The 18,684-nt window shown below is 46.6% G+C and overlaps 1 protein-coding gene and 1 pseudogene across 6 annotated transcripts in view; both read left to right on the plus strand.

Annotated features, from left to right (window-relative positions):
• The first annotated feature begins 8,332 nt into the window (after nt 1–8,332).
• LOC103748481 (general transcription factor II-I repeat domain-containing protein 2) overlaps nt 8,333–18,684 on the plus strand; it is a 56,182-nt gene continuing 45,830 nt past the window's right edge. For 3 of the 6 annotated variants that reach the window (XM_017802711.2, XM_017802712.2, XM_017802713.2), the window contains exons 1-3: nt 8,333–8,625; nt 15,654–15,754; nt 18,291–18,429. In XM_017802711.2, the coding sequence (XP_017658200.1) occupies nt 15,659–15,754; nt 18,291–18,429 (235 nt within the window). In that variant the 5' untranslated portion in view covers nt 8,333–8,625; nt 15,654–15,658. The remainder of the gene's footprint in view (nt 8,626–15,653; nt 15,755–18,290; nt 18,430–18,684) is intronic. The other 3 variants (XM_008851114.2, XM_008851116.2, XM_029555037.1) reach the window with 2 other exon arrangements.
• LOC103748482 lies at nt 14,548–15,047 on the plus strand (annotated as a pseudogene).

Raw genomic sequence — 18,684 nt, forward strand, 5'->3', positions numbered from 1 at the left:
CTTCAAGGCCAGCCTGGTCTACATAGTGAGTTCCAGGACAGCTGGGGCTACAGGGAGACCCTGCTTCAAAAAGACAATAAATAAATAAATAAATAAATAAATAAATAAATAAATAAGAAAGAGTACATGAAGTTATCAGAAAAAAGTGATGGGGAGATATGGGAGGAGTTGGAAGGGAGGGAGTGGGCATGGATTTGATTAAAATACCTTATATGGACATATGAAATTCTCAATAAATTATTTTTTTAAAGTGTTTAGCGGAGCTTGATTCTCTTAGGAGACTTAGGGCTGCTTCTGTTTTCTAGCCTATAAAAGAGGTTGTGCCGTCAGCAACTCCTATGCTGCAGAGTTGGCAAATGTTTTTGTGAGAGTTCTGTAAGTTTGTGGGCCATACAGTTTGTCACAACTACTCAGCATGGCCTGGGTTTCATGAAAGCAGCTCTAGGTAGGAAGGGAACAGGGAGCAAAGCTGGGTTTAGCAAACTTAATGCACACTGAAATGTTAACTTCATTAAATAGTACATCAAGAAAAAATAATATACATTTCTCAGTTTATGCTGCACGTCAGTACTGGAAGATTGGATACATTTGATACATTTTCCTGTGTCTCCAATAACCAATACCAATTTAAAAAAATTTTTTAGTGTTTATCAGTCTGAAACTCAAAGCATAGCTCATTGTTGATTTCCTTTGTATCTAACCTCCGGGAAGGTTGAACAATGTACGGTTTTCATGTTTTCTCAATTTTATGGGGCTTTTAAAAAGACTTTGTGTGTGTGTGTGTGTGTGTGTGAGTGTACATGCAGGTATGTATGTGCCTGAGCATACATACAGAGGCCAACAGAGGGTGATGGGTGTCCTGTTCTATCACTTTACCTATTCCTCTGAGGCAGGGGCTCTCCTTGAACTTGGGTTCACATTTTCTTGGCTAGACAGGAAGCAACCAAGCCCCAGTGATCATTCTGGAAACAGGGTTACTTGGGCTCAGGATGTCTGTTTTGTTACATGGGTGCCAAGATCTGAAACTCTACTTCTCATGTTTGTGCAGTTAACCGCTGAGTCATCTCTCCAACACGTTTCCTCTATTAAGAATTGCTTTCATGCGGGGGGAGGTGTGTGGAGAGATGGCTTAGAGGTTAAAAGCACTGGTAGTTCCTGCAGAGGACCTGGGTTCGATTCCCAGTACCCACATGGCAGCTAACAATTGTCCTTAACTCCAGTTCCAGGGGGTCTGACGACCTCTTCTGACTTCCACGGGCATTGCACATCCTGGGTGCACCTACCTACATGCAGTCAATACACCCATGCACATATAATTTAAAAAATTAAAAAAAAAAAAAGAATTGCCTTCATGGAGCTGGAGAGATGGCTCCGTGGTTAAGGGTACTGGCTGCTCTCGCAAAGGGCGCGTTTCCCCGCACTCCCCCCCCAGTACCCACATCAGGCAGCTCACAATCACCTGTAGTTCCAGCTCCAGGGGATCTGGTACCCTGTTCTGGATTCCACAGGCACTTTCATATACGTGCACAAACCCACATACAGACACATACACATAAATTGCTTTCAAGCTCTCTGAAGGTAGAGGCAGGCAGATTGGCAATTTGTTATTCTCAGCTTCATGGTGAGTTTGAGGCCAGCCTAGACTACATGAGGCTTTATCTCAAAGAACAAAGGGAAAGAAATAGAGGTGGAGAGATGACGATGGAAAGAAAGAAAAATAAACTAAGTTCTAATATGATAAAGTTGCAGCTGCTCTATCATAAATTCTAATTTTTATTCAATCAAATCTCTGTTCTCTCTCATTTTTGTCTTTACAAAATTGACTTTGCTATTCATAACATTAACCTCCGTATAAACTTAAAAGTCATCTTGTCAAGTAGCATAAAAAGTCCCACTGGATTTTTATTATTGGAATGGCATTAAATATTTGAGCTAATTGAGAGGAATTAACTGCTATAAATAACATTTACTACCTTGAGTTGTCCCACTCACCAATGCAGCATTCACTAGTGTTACTGTGGGCACCAGCCACCTGCTTGGGTAGATTGTAGATAAACACTAGTCACTTTTTAATCAGGATCTGGGTTTGCTTTGCTCAGTGGGGGTGATTACACTGGCCTAATTATCAGGAGAATTTCTTCTGTGTGGAACACATTCATCCATCAACAGACACATTCTAGGACCCCTAACACCTCATGAATTAGGAAATGGGCAGGGAGATTAGGAGGGATGGTGCAGTAAGGGGGTGACCCATAGCCAGGAAGTAGATAGAAGAGAGGAGCTCCAAGTCCTGGACAGGCACCTCAAGTCTGAGTGGTGCACTTTGGGGTGTACCACACTCCTTCAAGGCAGTCTCTGCCTGCCTCTCTGTCCCTTTCCTCAGGTCACCTGCACTGTTCCCCTACCCCATCTGTCAACTCTTGAGGAGGCCCGGACATGGAAGGTGAGTTCCACATAGCCACACAGACTCCCCGTTCCATGAGAGTAATTCTGGGGTGCAGCTGTAGCTCCCGACCAAGGGTACTCTGTAAGGTAGGCGGCAGCCCATATAGGTGCCAGGGCCTGTCTGCCCAGTGGCTCTGGCAGCTCAGCCTGGCTCGGGGAGGGGTCCCTGTCTGGAAGGCACATGTGGAAAGATGGTGCCTGGAATTTTTTCCTTTGAAAAGAGAAAGAAAAAGAAAGAAAGAAAGAAAGAAAGAAAGAAAGAAAGAAAGAAAGAAAGAAAGAAAGAAAGAAAGAAAGAGAGAGAGAGACAAAGAAAGAAAGGAAACTTGTTTTAAAAGGGGGAAAGACTGATGTTTGCTTTGCTTTCCCATACTTGGTTTGGAGTCAATGAGGTGGTTTGAGAAGAAACTCTCCTGTCCTCTGTTAAATGTAACCGAATACAGTCTCCATGTGCAGAATCACACAGGGCCTCAGACGCAAAGCTTAGGAATCCTCTCCCCCCACTGCAGGCGAGACACAGATTCCTCAATCTGGCCAGGCGGCTGAGCAGGGGATGGGGGCCAGGGAACTGGGGAACTGGGGGGCTGGAGATGTCAGGAGATGAAGGTGGAGTGGACAGCTTGCAGCCAGAGACTGCCCACAGCCAACTAGCCAGGTCAAGGCCCCAGTTTCCAAGGGGGATGCGTCCGCCAGCCTGGGTTCATAAGACCTTCAGTACCCAAACTGCTTGAGGTGTTCCCAAGGGGTCCTCATGGAATCCCCCTGTGTTCCAGGCCAGGTCAGTGCTCCGGCTGTGTCTTGGGTCCAGGAGAGTTCCCCAATAGCTGAATACTCACGGCAGCCCATTTTTGCCTCCAGCAGAGGAAAGGACAGAGGCTAGCATTGCCATTGTCCTAGTTTGTTCCTTCATTGCTGTGACAAAATACTCTGACCACTACCAACTTGGGGAGGAAAGGGTTTATTTATCTTACATCTCCTAGGTCACAGTTCATCAGGGAGCCCAAGGTAGGAACTCAGGGCAGGAACCTGGAGGCAGGAGCTGAAGCGCAGGCCATGGAGGATCACCACTTACTGACTTGCTCCCCTGACCCCTGCTCAGCCTGCACCACCTACAGTGAGCTGGGCCCTCCCACATCACTCAACAATCAAGGTGTCCCATGGACACGGCCACAGGCCAGTCCAATGAAGGCAATTCCCCAATTGAGGCTCCCTCAACCCAGGTGTGTCAAGTTGACACGAAAGCTATCCAGCACAGCCATCATACCAGGTCTTCTCTCAGACCCTATGGAACTGTTCTCACCTGGTGGGAAGAGTGGCAGGTGGGCAGGGTGGTGTCTGCTGGGCACTAGCCTTGCCTCCAAGGCTCTCTGGCCCTATCCCTCTCTTCCCCCTGAAAGCACACCTGTGCACATATGTACACAAAAACCACAGACTCCCAAGCTTAGTTCTTTACTGACATCCAGCCTTGTGGGCAGAAAGAAGGAACGAATGTTTGGAGTTTATCACCCCCTTGAATCCCTCTCTCTTCATGTGTCACGTACTCCCCAGAACTGTTCAGACAAGTGGAATATGATGGGCCACTTCATTGGTGTTCCCAGATGGAAGGAAAGCCGGGTAGCATGGGATCCGTGGAGCTGGTGGGGACATAAAGCAAGACCCAAAACTGGATCTTGTTTAGATACTTGCCCAAAGGTCCCCTCCACCTGTCGGCCCAGTTGAGCAGGACGTTTGAGAAATGTCAAGGGGCCTGGCCCCCTGAGCAGGCCTTCTACTGCATGGTGGGACACAGCCTAGAAACAGCCCCTGCATTACTCCGCTGAAAGGGAGGAAGGCAGGGCAGAGATGGGGTGCTCCTGATGCAGCCTGTTTCAGGCTTGCTCAGAGCAGAAGGCACCCCTCTTCTGAAGGGCCAGGGCACAGTGTTGACTCAGGGCAGCCTGAGGAGGCAGACCCACTGCTGCCCATGGACTCAGCTGTGACTCCATTTGTCCTCAAGATCACCAGAGGCCTGATGGTGGCTTTTGATTAACCATGCCTACTGCACACCTTGTGGCTGGTCTTAACAATGTCTGTCCTGTGGGGTTAGTGAATCAACTCCATCCAGCACAGCAACACATTCATTGATAAAATACAAGATGCCTACTCAGCGGAGGACCTACTGGCTTCGGGGTGGAGAGACTTGATTGGCCACAGAGTAAGGATGACTCTGGGACTTGCATCTTCCTTCACACAAGCTGTTTATTACAAAACACAGATGGTTTTTATACATAACAAGGAACTGGCAGTCATGTGGGATATGACAGTCATATACAAAGATTTAGAGCACAAAGAAACAGGACATATAGTCTCTTAGTTGGCCCCAGAAGGATGCTTAAATTTTTACTCAAGGTTACCAATTTATTGGCCACAATGTTTTCTTTCCTAGGGCTAAAAGCATAGTAAACTTTTAACTTTTATCTTAGAAGTAAACCTTTAACCTGGCCTAATTGCTTAGCTAATGACAGCTGAGTTATTTGTTCAGGACAGGGAGATACTGTTAACCAAAACACTTTCCCACAGACCAAGGAGTCTGCACTTATGACCTGGCCGCTTTCTCCTGCCAGTCTGGAAGTGTTCTGCTAGACAGGGATTATCAGAGGTACTGTTTTTGGCACCCCTTCCCTTTAGCAGAGAATGCAGCCCGGACTTAAAAGTTTTAGGCTCATCTCACTGTAGGGCCTGGCATCCTGGTTTCCTACAACTTTTCTTGTTCGGCTTTTTAAAATGATTACCTTTTTATTTGTGCGTGTATGTGTGCCTGTGTGAGTTTATGTGCATGTGTATACAGGTGTCTGTGGAGGTCAGTAGAAGGCTGAAGGTAGTTAATTGAGAGCTACCCAATGTGGGTGCTGGAAACTGAACCCTGGTCCTCTGCAAAAGCAGAGGATTAGGTGCTCTGAACCCCTGGAGACATCCCTCCAGCCTCCTGTTTGGCTTTAAAAAAAAATTAATCTTAGCTGGGTGTGGTGACATATACCTTTAATCCCAGCACTCAGGAGGCAGAGGCAGGAGGACCTCTATAAGTTCAAGGCCAGCCTGGTCTACACAGTGAGTTCCAGGACAGCTGGGGCTACAGGGAGACCCTGTCTCAAAAAGACCAAAAAAAAAAAAAAAATCGAACCCATTCTTGAAAACATTTAAACACACTTAAGAGTTGTATGGCCAGGGGTTGGAGAGATGGCTCAGCAGTTAAGAACACTGAATGTTCTTGCAGAAGACCCAGGTTCGAATCTCAGCACCCACATGGCAGCTAACAACTGTCCGTAACTCCAGTTCCAGGGGATCTGACAGCCTCTTCTGTCCTCCACGGGTCTTGCACATGTGTGCACTTACCTACATGCAGGCAATACACACATACACACATAAAAAAAAAAGTTGTATGGTGGTGGCCATAGTTTAGTCATAGGTAACTTGGGGAATACTCTAGTAAGGCTGGGGTGTGGCTCAGTGGTAGAGCACCTGCCTGGATTCCTCCAGTGAGGGGCTGGCTCAGTGGTAGAGCACCTGCCTGGAATCCCCCAGTGAGGGGCTGGGGTGTGGCTCAGTGGTAAAGCACCTGCCTGGAATGCCCCAGTGAGGGGCTGGGGTGTGGCTCAGTGGTAGAGCACCTGCCTAGAATCCCCAGTGAGGGGGTGGCACATGGTTCAGGGGTAGTGAGCTTACTGGGCCTTCTGGGCCAAAAGGTTGTGGGTTCCATCCCCAGCACACAAAAAAAGGGAGGGACTGGATAAAGAAACATTGTATCTATGTTTAAGTAGACAAATCTGATAGGTTCATATTGTTAGGGTTCCAAATAGCAGCAGCCCCCCTCCCCAACAGGGACCTACAGACTTTGGAGCCTGGAAAAGGGAACTTAGCTGATAAGCACCTTGACCTTTGAGGTCAAGAAGAACAAACTCTGCTGAGAAGCAGCCTGCCTTTCCTCTGACCTCCAAAGATAAGCAGAGTCTACCTGATAACCAGAGATTTTAGAAGCTGTTTTTCTCTCATCTTAAGAGGGAAAAAGTAAACACTCCCTGCCTTTCCTCTGACCTCCAAAGATAAGATAAACAGAGTTCCTCTTATCTTAAGAGGAAAAACCCCCATATATAAAGTCCCAGCTCACAACCTGTGAGCTGACATTTTTCCCTTCCCCGAGGGGAATGTGTCATGTCCCGTGCGAAATAAATCTATATCCCGCTGAGAATTCCATCTGTGCCTCGGAACCTGCCTTCACCCATCTGCGCTGCTCGCTCCCGCCGGCTCTCTACCTATCACATATTCACTTTGTTTTTGGCAACAAATTAGTCAATCTGTATCCTTTTATGCAGTTCTTATTGCTGTGTCTGCCTTCTCACTGAAACGCACTGGCTCACTCCAAGCTGACACTTGTTCTTGTTTCCCAGGTGTTCACAGACAGGAGCAACAGAAAATTGAGCAGCACTTTCCAGCTAACGTGAACAGAGGCACACTCAGCCTCCAGATTTCATACTATAAACAAGTTTTGAGGGTGGTCAAGATGGTTCAGTGGGTAAAGGCACTTGCCACCTGAAAATCACCTGCGACCAGTGTTCAATCCTTGGGACACACATGTAGAAGAACTGACTCTTGAAAATTGTCCTCCAACCTCCACACTGCTGCAGTGTGTCTGTGTGTGCATGCCTAGTTGCTCATATGAATTACAGCAATGGTGTCAACACACACACAAACCTATGCACAAAATCCCAGCACAGAACTGTGGAAATGGGCATCAAGCCCCAATCTTAGTTGAAGAATTATTTATTGGTAGCTGATTACTGCTGGGTGAGGAAGAGCTGATCTTAAAGGGAGGGACTCTAGATAGGTTAACTAGACACCATTGGATGAACTTGCACTGAGGTTGATTAGACCCCAGTGGATAAACTTCCACTGAGGGACACTTGGGTACACTAACTTGACACGCTAGGTCTTAACACAAATGACAGAATTATGAATTCCAGTGGGGTGGGTGGTGGGAGGGTTCCATTGAGGAAGAGGGTATAAAGATGATTATGTTCTGTATGAAATACACAAAAATTCAAAATAAAATTTACAAAAAAAATTTTTTAAACAGATTCAAGTTTTAAAAAATGAGAAGGGCCTGGAGAGAGCTCAGCGTTTAGAAGGTCTTTGCTACACAATCATGAAGACAGAAGTTTGGATCTGAGCACCCATATTAACAAGACTATCGTCATGCACACACACAAATTTTCTTCATTTTTATGAGTGTTTTGCTTGCATGTGTGTAAGCGCACGTGGGTGGTGGAAGGCCTACGGAAGCCAAGAGGGCGTTAGATCCCCTGGAACTGGAGTTACAGATGACTGTCAGAGGAACCCAGGATCCTCTGCAAGAACAGACAGTGCTCTTAACCACTGAGCCATAACTTTCCAGCCTGATTTATTTTTTCAGTCAAGGTCTTATGTAGCCTCCACTGTCCTGGAACTCACTGTGTAAATCCAGGCTGTTCTCAAACTCACTGAGATGTGCCTGCCTCTGCCGACCAGCACTGGGGTTAAAGGCTTCTGCCCTTTTATTACTATTATTATGTGTGTGCACCGGGATTAAGGCATGTACCGCCATGCCTGGCAATAAACATTTTTTCAAAACATTTTGATAAAAAAATTGCACCGCTTTCCAAAACGAGTGGAAGGTGCCTGAGGATTCCACCATCCGAGTAACCTCTGGCTTCCACATGCACGTGCACATACCACCCCCCAAACTTAAAAAATAAAATCAAAACTACAAATTGCAATCATTCAATAAGAGAAAAAAATATTAAGCAGCAGCGAGAAAAGCCACGCAGGTCCGGGGTCAGGGCGGGGCCACGTGCCCACCACGCACCTGTCACGCACCCCGGCCGGAAGCCCCATAGCCGTGAACCGGAAATGGTCCTCCCCACTGAGGGCGCTGCGTACGCGCTCGGGAAGCCAGCCTTACAGCAGAAAGCAAACACACAAAAAAAAAAACAAAAAAAACAACCCCCAAAACAAAAGAAAAGAAAAAACACTAAGAGGAGGAGGGCTGGTCGCGAGCAGACGCCCTCTGCCGGCGCTCGCGCCGCGTCCCCGACGCCCGCACAGGCCCGCTGCGTACGTGCGGCCCAGGCCTCGGATCCCCGGCGGCCCGGCTGGCGGCGCCTTCAGGTGCGTACTCCGCCGCCGTTTCCCTCACAACTTCGGCTTCCAGAAGACCCCCTGGGAAGGGACACTCTTCAGGGCGCGCGGCGGAAGCCTGTGGCACCTCTAAGCGGGCTCCGAACCCCCTTTACGACACCACGAGCAGGCCCTAAGGAGTGGGGGTGGGGCGGGCAAGCCGCGCTGCCGGGCAACGGTAGCACGCTGGGAATGCGCCAAATCTCCTTTCCGATTGGCTGCGGTGGGAACGTGGAGCCGGGGAAATGGCTATGGCCGGGGGCGTGCTGAGGTTACGCACCCCTGACGTAACCCAGGCATTTGCGCTAAGTATGGAAGCTCTTGATTGGCTAGAGGAAGGGGGCGGGGCTGTCATCGCGGTTGCCTGGTAACAAGGGCGCGGGCCTAGGCCCCTGACGTCACGCCGTACCTGCTGGGCCTGAGGCTTGGGATTCAGGAGTGGCTCTGGACGCGTAGATGTCATGATGTTGGATGAACTAGCACAGACGTAGGGAAGGAAGGCCCAGGCGCAGGGATGCGGTCTGTGACTGGCTGTTTGAGTGTTGAAGGGCGTCTACGGCCCAACCATCGTAAACAAGCACTATCTCGTCGCATCCGGGAGGTTATGCAGGGTGGTCCTGGTCTGTAGGTGGATGGGAAGCCCCCTGGGAATATTTGATGCTGTAGGCAGTCAATGAAAACGTTACAAAAATACAAGAAAATTCTTTTTGCTTTTGGGTAAGAGATTTATTACAGACGTTAATGCCATAGATAGACAGCAGTGTTCAATACCTAAAATTTTTAAATTAAATGAGCCTGGCATGATGATGCACGCCTTTAATCCCAGCACTTGGGAGGCAGAGGCAGGCGTATCTCTGTTGAGTTCGAAGCCAGACTGGTCTACGTAGCGAGTTCCAGGCCAGCTGGGGCTACAGGGAGACCCTGTCTCCAAAAACAAAAACAAACAAACAAACAAAAAAACAACCTGGTGGGTAGGAGAGATGGCTCAGCAGTTAAGAGCACTGGCTGCTCTTGCAGAAGACATGAGTTGAGTTCCCAGCACCAACTTTGACTGCTAACAATCACCTGTACAACTCCAGCTCCAGGAAATCCCACACCCTTTTCTGACTTCCGAGGGCATTGGACTCACATGCATGTCACATAAGCACATGGTTAAGTCATTTTCAAAAAAAATTTTATGTGTGTACACTGTTTTACCTGCATGTAAGTGCATCACATGCATGAAATACCTGTGGAGGTCAGAAAGGAGTGTCAGATCCCCTGGAACTGGAGTTATAGATGGTTGTTTATTGCTATATGTGTCTTGGGAACCAAACCTGGGTCCTCAGCTGGAGCAGCCAGTGTTCTTAACCACAGCCATTTCACTGTCCCCTCAGGAGTTTTTATTTACATATATATTTGTTTACGCTGGGAATTAAGCTACAATCCTCAGTGGATTTTTTGTGATTGTTTTTGTTTTTATTTTGAAACAGGGTCTCCCTGTAGCCCCAGCTGGCCTGGAACTCTTTATGTAGACCAGGCTGACTTTCTCAAAAAAATGTTTCTTCGTCTCCTGAGTGCTGAGGTTAAAGCCATGTGCCCACCATACCCAGCTCAGATGGTTTGTTTTATTTTTCAATATTGTTTGGAGACAGAGTCTTCATGAGTTCCTTAGGCTGTCATTGAAGTTATGATCCTTCTGCCCAGCTTTCCAAAATTCCTAACACAGAGCTATCTAGATGGCACAGTGGGTAAAATCACTTGCTGCTAATCCTGATGACCTGAATTTGATCCCTAAGACCCACATAGTGGAAGGAGAGAACTCATTCAACCTTGTTGCAAGTCTTCTTCCTCATCCTCCTCAGTGCTGGGATCACACACATGTATCTCTATACCCCGTTAGACAAGATCATTCTAGAGTTCAGATATTATCACAGTGTCAGCCTTAGAGCTGGTAGAGGCCAGAGGGCTGTCTAGCTTAGTACACGCTCCAAGAATTTTAGCTAGTGGTCATGAAGATGCTAAGTCAGATATACAAGGTGACATTAACTGACTATTTAAAGGCACTTAAGATAGCCGAAAGGGACTTTCCTCCTCTATCTACAAGGTCTTTATTTGTACACGATCAGATAACCTTGGCCAGCTTCTGGCTGTGGCTATAGCCTGTCTGGACAGCTTTAGTTCACAGGCACTCTCAGTCTCTGCCACAGGCTTACGGGCAGGCAGGCAGCCAGAGTCCAGGTGGAAACTGAAGGCTAGAGATGTGTTTAAATCAAATTTTATTTTGAGGCCAAGCATGATGGCACACCTTTAGTCACAGCATACCTGAGGTAGAGGCAGGTGGATCTCTGTGAGTTTGAGGCCAACGTGGTCTATATACTGTCTCAAAAAGCCCAAACCAAAACAAACAAAAAACCTTTGTTTTATTTATTTTGAGATAGGGTCTCATGTAGCCCAGGCTGGCTTTGAACTCTGTGTAGCCCACTGTGACCTTGGATTCCTGATCTTGCACTTCTAAGTGCTGGGATCACAGGCATGTACTACCCAGTTTATTCTGTGCTGAGGATGGACCCCAGGGCTTCATGAATGCCAGGCAAGCACTCTATCAGCTGATGTCATATCCCCAGTCTTTTAACTCTGTTTTTAAGTTTTTTATTTTTATTTTTTAATTATTTGTATTTTATGTGTATGCGTGTATTGCCTGCATGTAGATAAGTACAGCCGTGTCATGCAATGCCTGCAGAAGTCAGAAGAGGCTGTAGGATCCTCTAGAACTGGAGTTACGGACAGGTGTTAGCTGCCATGTGGGTGCTGGGATTTGAACCTGGGTCTTCTGCCAGAACAGTCAGTGTTCTTAACCGCTGAGCCATCTCTTCAGCCCCTAACTCTCTCTCTTTTTTTTTTTTTTTTTGGTCTTTTTGAGACAGGGTCTCCCTGAGATCCACCTACCTCTGCCTCCCGAATGCTGGGATCAAAGGCGTGTGCCACCATGCCCGGCCCTAACTCTCTTTTTAAAAGAGCAAAAATTTACCAGGTGTGGTGGTGCACACCTTTAGCCCCACCACTTGCAAGGCAGAGGCAGATGGATCTCTGTGAGTTCAAGGCAAGCCTGGTCTACATAGTGAGTTCCAGGCCAACTGAGGCTACAGAGAGACCTTGTCTCAAAAAGACCCACCTCCCCCCAAAAAAGAGCAAAAATTATGAACTCTACAATTAAATGAGTGTTGCTGGTACTTCTCATGTGAATAGAAAAGGCCCTGGGAGACTATTCTGGGTGACTCAGTTATGGTCAAGCATGTTTAGTTTCACTGGGTAGCACAGGCCTATAATCGCAGGCCTCAGCAAGCTGAGGCAGGAGGATCATGAGTTTGAGGTCAACTTGGGCTCTGGCATAGTTCTCAAAAGCAACATAAAAGGAACCATAGGGCTAGAGAGATGACTTGGTGGTTAAGAGTGTTTGCTGCTCTTGCAGAAGACCTACGTTCTGTTCCCAGCACCCACATTGGGCAGCTTATAGCCACATGTAACTCCAACTCCAAGAGATTCTCGACCACCTCTTCTGGCCTCCAGGGGCATTGCACTCACAGATACACATATAAACAAATAAAAGTGAAAATGATCTGTTTATCTTATTTATGTGTGTGTGTTTGCATGCATGTGTTTATGCATGTATGCATGCTGGAGCCCATGGAGGCCAGGAGAGGGTATCGGATCCCATGCATCTAGAGTTATGAGTACTTGTGAGCTGCTGTATAGATGCTGAGAACTGAACCCACGTTCTCTGTAACAACAGTAAGCACTCAACCACTGAACCATCTTTCCAGCCCCCAAACTAAATTTTTTTGAAAAGCGGGAGACAGATGTGGTTATACACCCCTGTAATCTTAGCACTCAGGAAGTAGAGGCAGAAGGATCAGGAATTCAAGATTATCCTTGGCTACATAATGAAATCAAGGCCATTCTGGGCTCATGAGACTCTATCAGAAAAAACTGACTTCACAGAGAGTTGTCCTCTGACCCCCCAACACAAAATAAATAATTATAATAAAGAGAATTAAAAAACTAAAGACAAGTTTCCTGCCTCCTTTGTTACATACATAACAAATATGATGGTTTTTAATTACTGCTTGTCACCAAATTGATGTCAATTGAAAATACCTTCTTTTTGTTCCAGCTGGTTTTACCATGCCTGTCATTTTATTCATTGTTAAAGACCATTTTTCAAAATATTTATTTATTTATTTATTTTGGTCTTTTTGAGACAGGGTTTCCCTGCAGCCCCAGCTGTCCTGGAACTCACTATGTAGACCAGGCTGGCCTTGAACTAACAGAGATCCGCCTGCCTCTGCCTCCCAAGTGCTGGGACTACAGGTGTGTGCCACCACGCCTGGCTATGATTTATGTGTGTGTGTGTATTGCCTGCATGTAGGTAAGTGCACCCATGTTGTGCAGTGCCCTCGGAGGTCAGAAGAGACTGTTGGATCCCCTGGGACTGGAGCTATGGACAGTTGTTAACTGCCATGTGGGTGCTGGGATTCCAACCCAGGTCTTCTGCAAGAACAGTCAGTGTTCTTAACCACTGAACCATCTCTCCAGCCCCAAGACCATATTTTTTTATATTTTCACTTTATGAATATTTTGCCTGCATGTATGTAAGTGTACCATGTGAATGCAGTGCACTTGGAGTCCAGGAGAGGACGTCAGATCCCCTGGAGCTGGAGAATGGTGGTTAGCTGCCCAATAGATCCTCTGCAAGAGCAGCCAGAGCTCTTAACTGCTGAGCCATCTCTCATGCCCCAAAGACCAACATGTTAAGCCAGGCACAGTGGCACATGCCTGTAATTCCAACACTTGAAAGGTAGATATAGAAGAATCAAGAGTTCAAGATCATCCTTAGCTGCTTGATTCAATGTTAGCCTGGTGAACTGCAGGGGACATATTTTCAAAAATAACCTCCAAACTGTTATGGTTTGGGTGAGAAATTTTCCCAATAGGTTCACGTAGTTGAACACTTGATCCCCAGTTGGTTAAGCTGTTTAGGGAGGTTGTGAAACTTTTAGAAGGTGGAGCCTTACTGGAGGTTGTATGTCATTCTGGGCTGACTTTGAGGCCATAAAGCCTTGTCCCACTTACAGTTCATGCTGTCTGCTTCCAGTTGAGATGTGATCACTCATCTTCCTGCTCCTGCTATCATGGCATCCCCACCATCATTCATGGGTATCTCACCCTCTGGAACCATCAGCCAAAATAAACCCTTCTTTTTAGGAAAAAAAAATTGTTTTTGAGACAGGGTCTCCCTGTAGCCCCAGATGGCCTGGAACTTGCTATGTAGACCAGGTTGGCCTTGAACTCACAGAGATCTGCCTGCCTCTGCCTCCTGCGTGCTGGGACTAAGGGCGTGTGCCACCATACCTGGTTTATTTTTAGTCTCTCTCTCTCTCTCTCTCTCTCTCTCTCTCTCTGAGAGCTCTCTCCATCCATATATGTAGACCACACTGGCCTTGAACTCACAGAGATCCGCCTTCCTCTGCCTCCCCAGTGCTGGGATTAAAGGCATGCACCACCACGCCCAGCCCAGAAAATTTTTTTTAAATTTATTTTCATATGCTGGGTGTGGTGTAGCTGGGGCTACAGGGAGATCCTGTCTCAAAAAGCCCAAAAAAAGTTTATTTTCATATTTATGTGTATGAATGAATGTTTTACATGTGTGTATGTAAGTGAACCTGTGTTGTGTAATACCTGCAGAATCCAGAAGAGGGCATCAGATCTTCTGGAACTGGAGTTACAGATGGTTGTTAGCAGCCACGTGGGTGCTGGGAATCAAACCCAGGCCCTCTGCAAGAGCAGCCAGTGCTCTTAACTGGTAAACCAGCTCTCCAGCCCCAGTGAACTCATCTTTAAGTTACTTTTGGTCATCGTATTTTATCACAGCAACAGAAAATGAACCAGTAGAACAAACCTTTTATACTCTTCTCTTGCTTTTTGCCAAGATGGCACCAAAAGTAAAGAAGGAAGCTCCTGCCCCTCCCGAAGCCAAAGCAAAGGCATTGAAAGCCAAGAAGCCATGTTGAAAGGTGTTCACAGCCACAAAAAGAAGAAGATCCACACGTCACCCACCTTCCAGCGACCCAAGAACCTGTGGCTCTGGAGGCAGCCCAAATACCCTTGCAGGAGTGCCCCCAGGAGAAACAAGCTTGATCACTATGCCATCATCAAGTTCCCCCTGACCACTGAGTCAGCCATGAGGAAGACAGAAGACAAAAACACACTTATGTTCATCGTGGATGTCAAGGCCACAGGCTGTGAAGAAACTCTACGACACTGATGTGGCCAAAGTCAATACCTTGATCAGACCTGAGGGAGAGAAGGCCTATGTTTGTCTGGCTCCTAATTAAAATGCTTTGGATATTGGCAACAAAATTGGGATCATCTAAGCAGTCCCGTAGTCTAATTGTAAATACAGATTTTTTTCACCATAAAAAAAATACACTCTTCTCTCAAGATCTTTCTGGTCCACCTGGTTGAGAACAGCTTTGACCACCCACTCCTGCTTCCATGTACCATGCATCCTAGCTCTGGATGGTGTGGATTAGGTAGACTACCTCATGGACTACCTCAGGCCCTCAGTGTCCTAAGGGTGTTTTAATTCTCAAAACTTACATTTCCAGTCAGCCCCATCCTGGGGATCAAGCCTTCAATACCAACAGACCCCTTAGGGACACTCAGTTCACACTCACAGAGTTGTAGTTATGTGATAAAAAAAACAAAAGATGGGTAGGGGTTAGAGGACTGGCTCAGCAGGTATGAATGCTTGCTGCTCTTTCAGAGGACAGGAGTTCAGTTCCCAGCACCGAAGTTGAACAGCTTGCAACCAACTGTAACTCAAGCTTTAAGGTATCCAAGTCCCTCTACTGGCCACTGGGGTCATTGCACACATGGGTATGCTTATACATGCAGGCAAAACACTCATACACAAAAATGAAACAAAACAAAAAGGCACTGGCGGTTCCTACCACTCATCTCCTGTGCTTCTTATGCAGGAATCATGGCACAAGTAGCGATGTCCACCCTACCCATTGGAGAGGAGCCTTCAGACAGCAGGATGGTGGTGTCATTCCTCATGTCTGCCCTGGAGTCCATGGTGAGATACCTGTGGGTCTGCCAGCATCTCACAGTTAGGTCATTGTTGAACCCAAAGGTGGTGACACCCTTCAGTGTCACTTCTGATGTGCCCCTCCAGTTTTACACAAACCTTGTTTGTGTGACTGTATACTTCAGATAGGGAGTCCTTCAGATTAGGGGATCCTTCAGGCTAGGTGTCATGGCGCACACTTATGGTCCCAGCAATTAGGAGGTGGAGACGGGAGGATCAGGAGTTTAAGGTCATCAAGACTACATAGTAAGCGGTTCTTTTTTTTTTTTGGTCTTTTTGAGACCGGGTTTCCCTGTAGCCCCAGGTGGCCTGGAACTCACTATGTAGACCAGGCTGGCCTTGAACTCACAGAGATCCGCCTGCCTCTGCTTCCCAAATGCTGGGACTAAAGGCATGTGCCACCATATCCTGAGTGCACAGTATAAGTGGTTCTTTTACATTGATTTACAGTGTATGTGTGTACATGCATAGGTGCATGTCCATGTTATGGCAGGCATCTGGAGGTCAAAGGACAACTTGCAGAAGTTGGTTCTATCTTTTTACCATGTGGGTCGTGCGGATTGAACTCGGGTCCTCAGGCTTGGCAACAAGTACCTTATCCACTGCACCATTTTGTTGGCCCAACATAGTGAGTTTAAAAACAGTCTGGGACACGAGACCTCTCCATCCCACAAACAGAAAAGGAGGCTGGTCGTAATGATGCATACTTTTAATCCCTGCACTCAGGATGCAGAAGTAGGCAGATCACTGTGAATTCAAGGCCAGCCAGCCAGGGCTTCATGCTAAGACCCTGTTTCAAAACAAAAAAGAAAATGAGAAATACCTGCTCCAAAAAGATGGAATGGGTTCAGATCTATCCCCACAATCATAAAGGGCCTTCCACATCAGGCCTGTTCTAGATACTGGGGTACAAGACATAAGGACACCCCAGGCCCCCCTCCCAGGTCTTCTGTTCTGTATGTATGTGTCTCTATGAGTAAAGAACTATGAAGTAAGGCCAGTGAGATGGTAAAGCAAAGGAACTTGCCATCAAGATCGAGGAACTGAACTCCCAGGGGCCCACATGGCAGAAGGAGAGAACAGACTCCCTCAAGTGGTCCTCTGACCTCCATATGTGTGCTGTGCCACATACATACATATGCACATATACCACATGATAATAATTTTTCAAAATATTTTTAAAAGATTTATAAATTACTTAAAAGATTATTTTTGTTGCACATGGTGGTACACATCTTTAACCCTAGCATTCAGGAGGTAGAGGCAAGTGGATTTCTGTGAGTTCAAGGCCAGCCTTGTCTATATGGTGCATTTCAGGACAGCTGTGGCTATTTAGTGAGACCCTGTCTGAAAAATCAGATTTCTTTTCTTTTCTTTTTTTTTTTTTTTTTTTTTGGTCTTTTTTGAGAGAGACAGGATCTCCCTGTAGCTCCAGCTGGCCTGGAACATTTATTTATGTGTTTTTGCATATATCTTTTTTTTTTTTGTATGCACATGTGAATGCAGCATCCATGGAGGCCAGAAGAGGGTGTTGGGGCCTCTTGAACTGGAGTTACAGAAGGTGAGGAACCAAACTCAGGCCTTCTGCAAGAGCACCAAGCACTCTTAACCACTGAGTCACCTCTCTAGGTCCTTAAAATTGTTTATTACATTTATTTATTGGTGTGTGTTGCACACATATGCATGCCACAGTTCACCTGTAGAGGTCAGAGGACAACTTTGGGAAGTCAGGTCTCTCCTTCCACCATGGGGTCTTAGATTTAAATTGGGTCTTGAAGCTTGGTGGCAAGTGCTTTTACCTACTGAACTATCTCATCAGCTTAATAATAAATTTAAAAATAATTGTGGCAAGAGGGTGCTGGAGAGATGGCTCAGCAGTTAAGAGCACTGACTGCTCTTACAGAGGACCCACATTTGGTTCCCAGTACCACATGGCAGCTAATGACCATTGGTAACTCCAATTCCAGGGGATCCAGTGCCCTCTTCTGGCCTCCACAGGCATCTCATGAATATGATGCACTTAAATACATGCAGGCAAAACACTCATACACATAAAAATAATAAAAATTTTAAATATAGGGACTGGAGAGATGGCTCAGTGATTAGGAGCACTTACTGCTATTTCAGAGAACCCAAGTCAGTTTGCCAGCACCCACATAAAGCAGCTCCCAACCACCTATATAGTTGCAGCTGTAGGCGATCTAAGGTCTCTTGCTTCTGTGAGCGTATACACACATATGCACATACCCACAAACAGTTACACATAATTAAAAATAAATCCTTAAGCCAGGTATGGTGATGCATACCTTTAATCCTGGAGTCTCATATAGCCCAGGCTGACCTTGAACTCATTGATACTTAGCCAAGGATGGCCTTGAACTTGATCCTCCTGCCTCTACCTCCTAACTGCAAGGACCACAGGCATGCACCATCGTTGTGGTTAGTTTTGTCGTCTTTGCCTCCTGCAGGCCTCTTCATCTGACCTCATGAACACTAGATCCATCACTGTGTGTTTCTATTTCAGTGCAAAGAACTGGCCAAGTCCAAGGCTGAAGTGGCCTGCATTGCTGTGTATGAGACGGACGTGTTTGTGGTGGGGACAGAGAGAGGCTGCACCTTTGTTAACACCAGACAGGATTTCCAGAAAGACTTCGCACAGTACTGCAAGTGGCCACCACTCTACTATTTTATTTCTGTAGTGTGTCTGTGTGTCTGTGTGTCTGTGTCTGTGTCTGTGTCTGTGTATTGTGCATTGTGCCTTAAACCTAGGGGCTTGCCGGGTGTGGTGGCGCATGCCTTAAATCCCAGCACTTGGGAGGCAGAGGCAGGTGGATCTTTGTGAGTTCAAGGCCAGCCTGGTCTACATAGTGAGTTCAAGTTAGCTGGGACTACAGGGAGACCCTCTCTCAAAAAGACAA

The sequence above is a fragment of the Nannospalax galili genome, unplaced genomic scaffold (assembly GCF_000622305.1).
Source record: "Nannospalax galili isolate Female #2095 unplaced genomic scaffold, S.galili_v1.0 scaffold444, whole genome shotgun sequence".
NCBI classification, from domain to species: Eukaryota; Metazoa; Chordata; class Mammalia; order Rodentia; family Spalacidae; genus Nannospalax; species Nannospalax galili.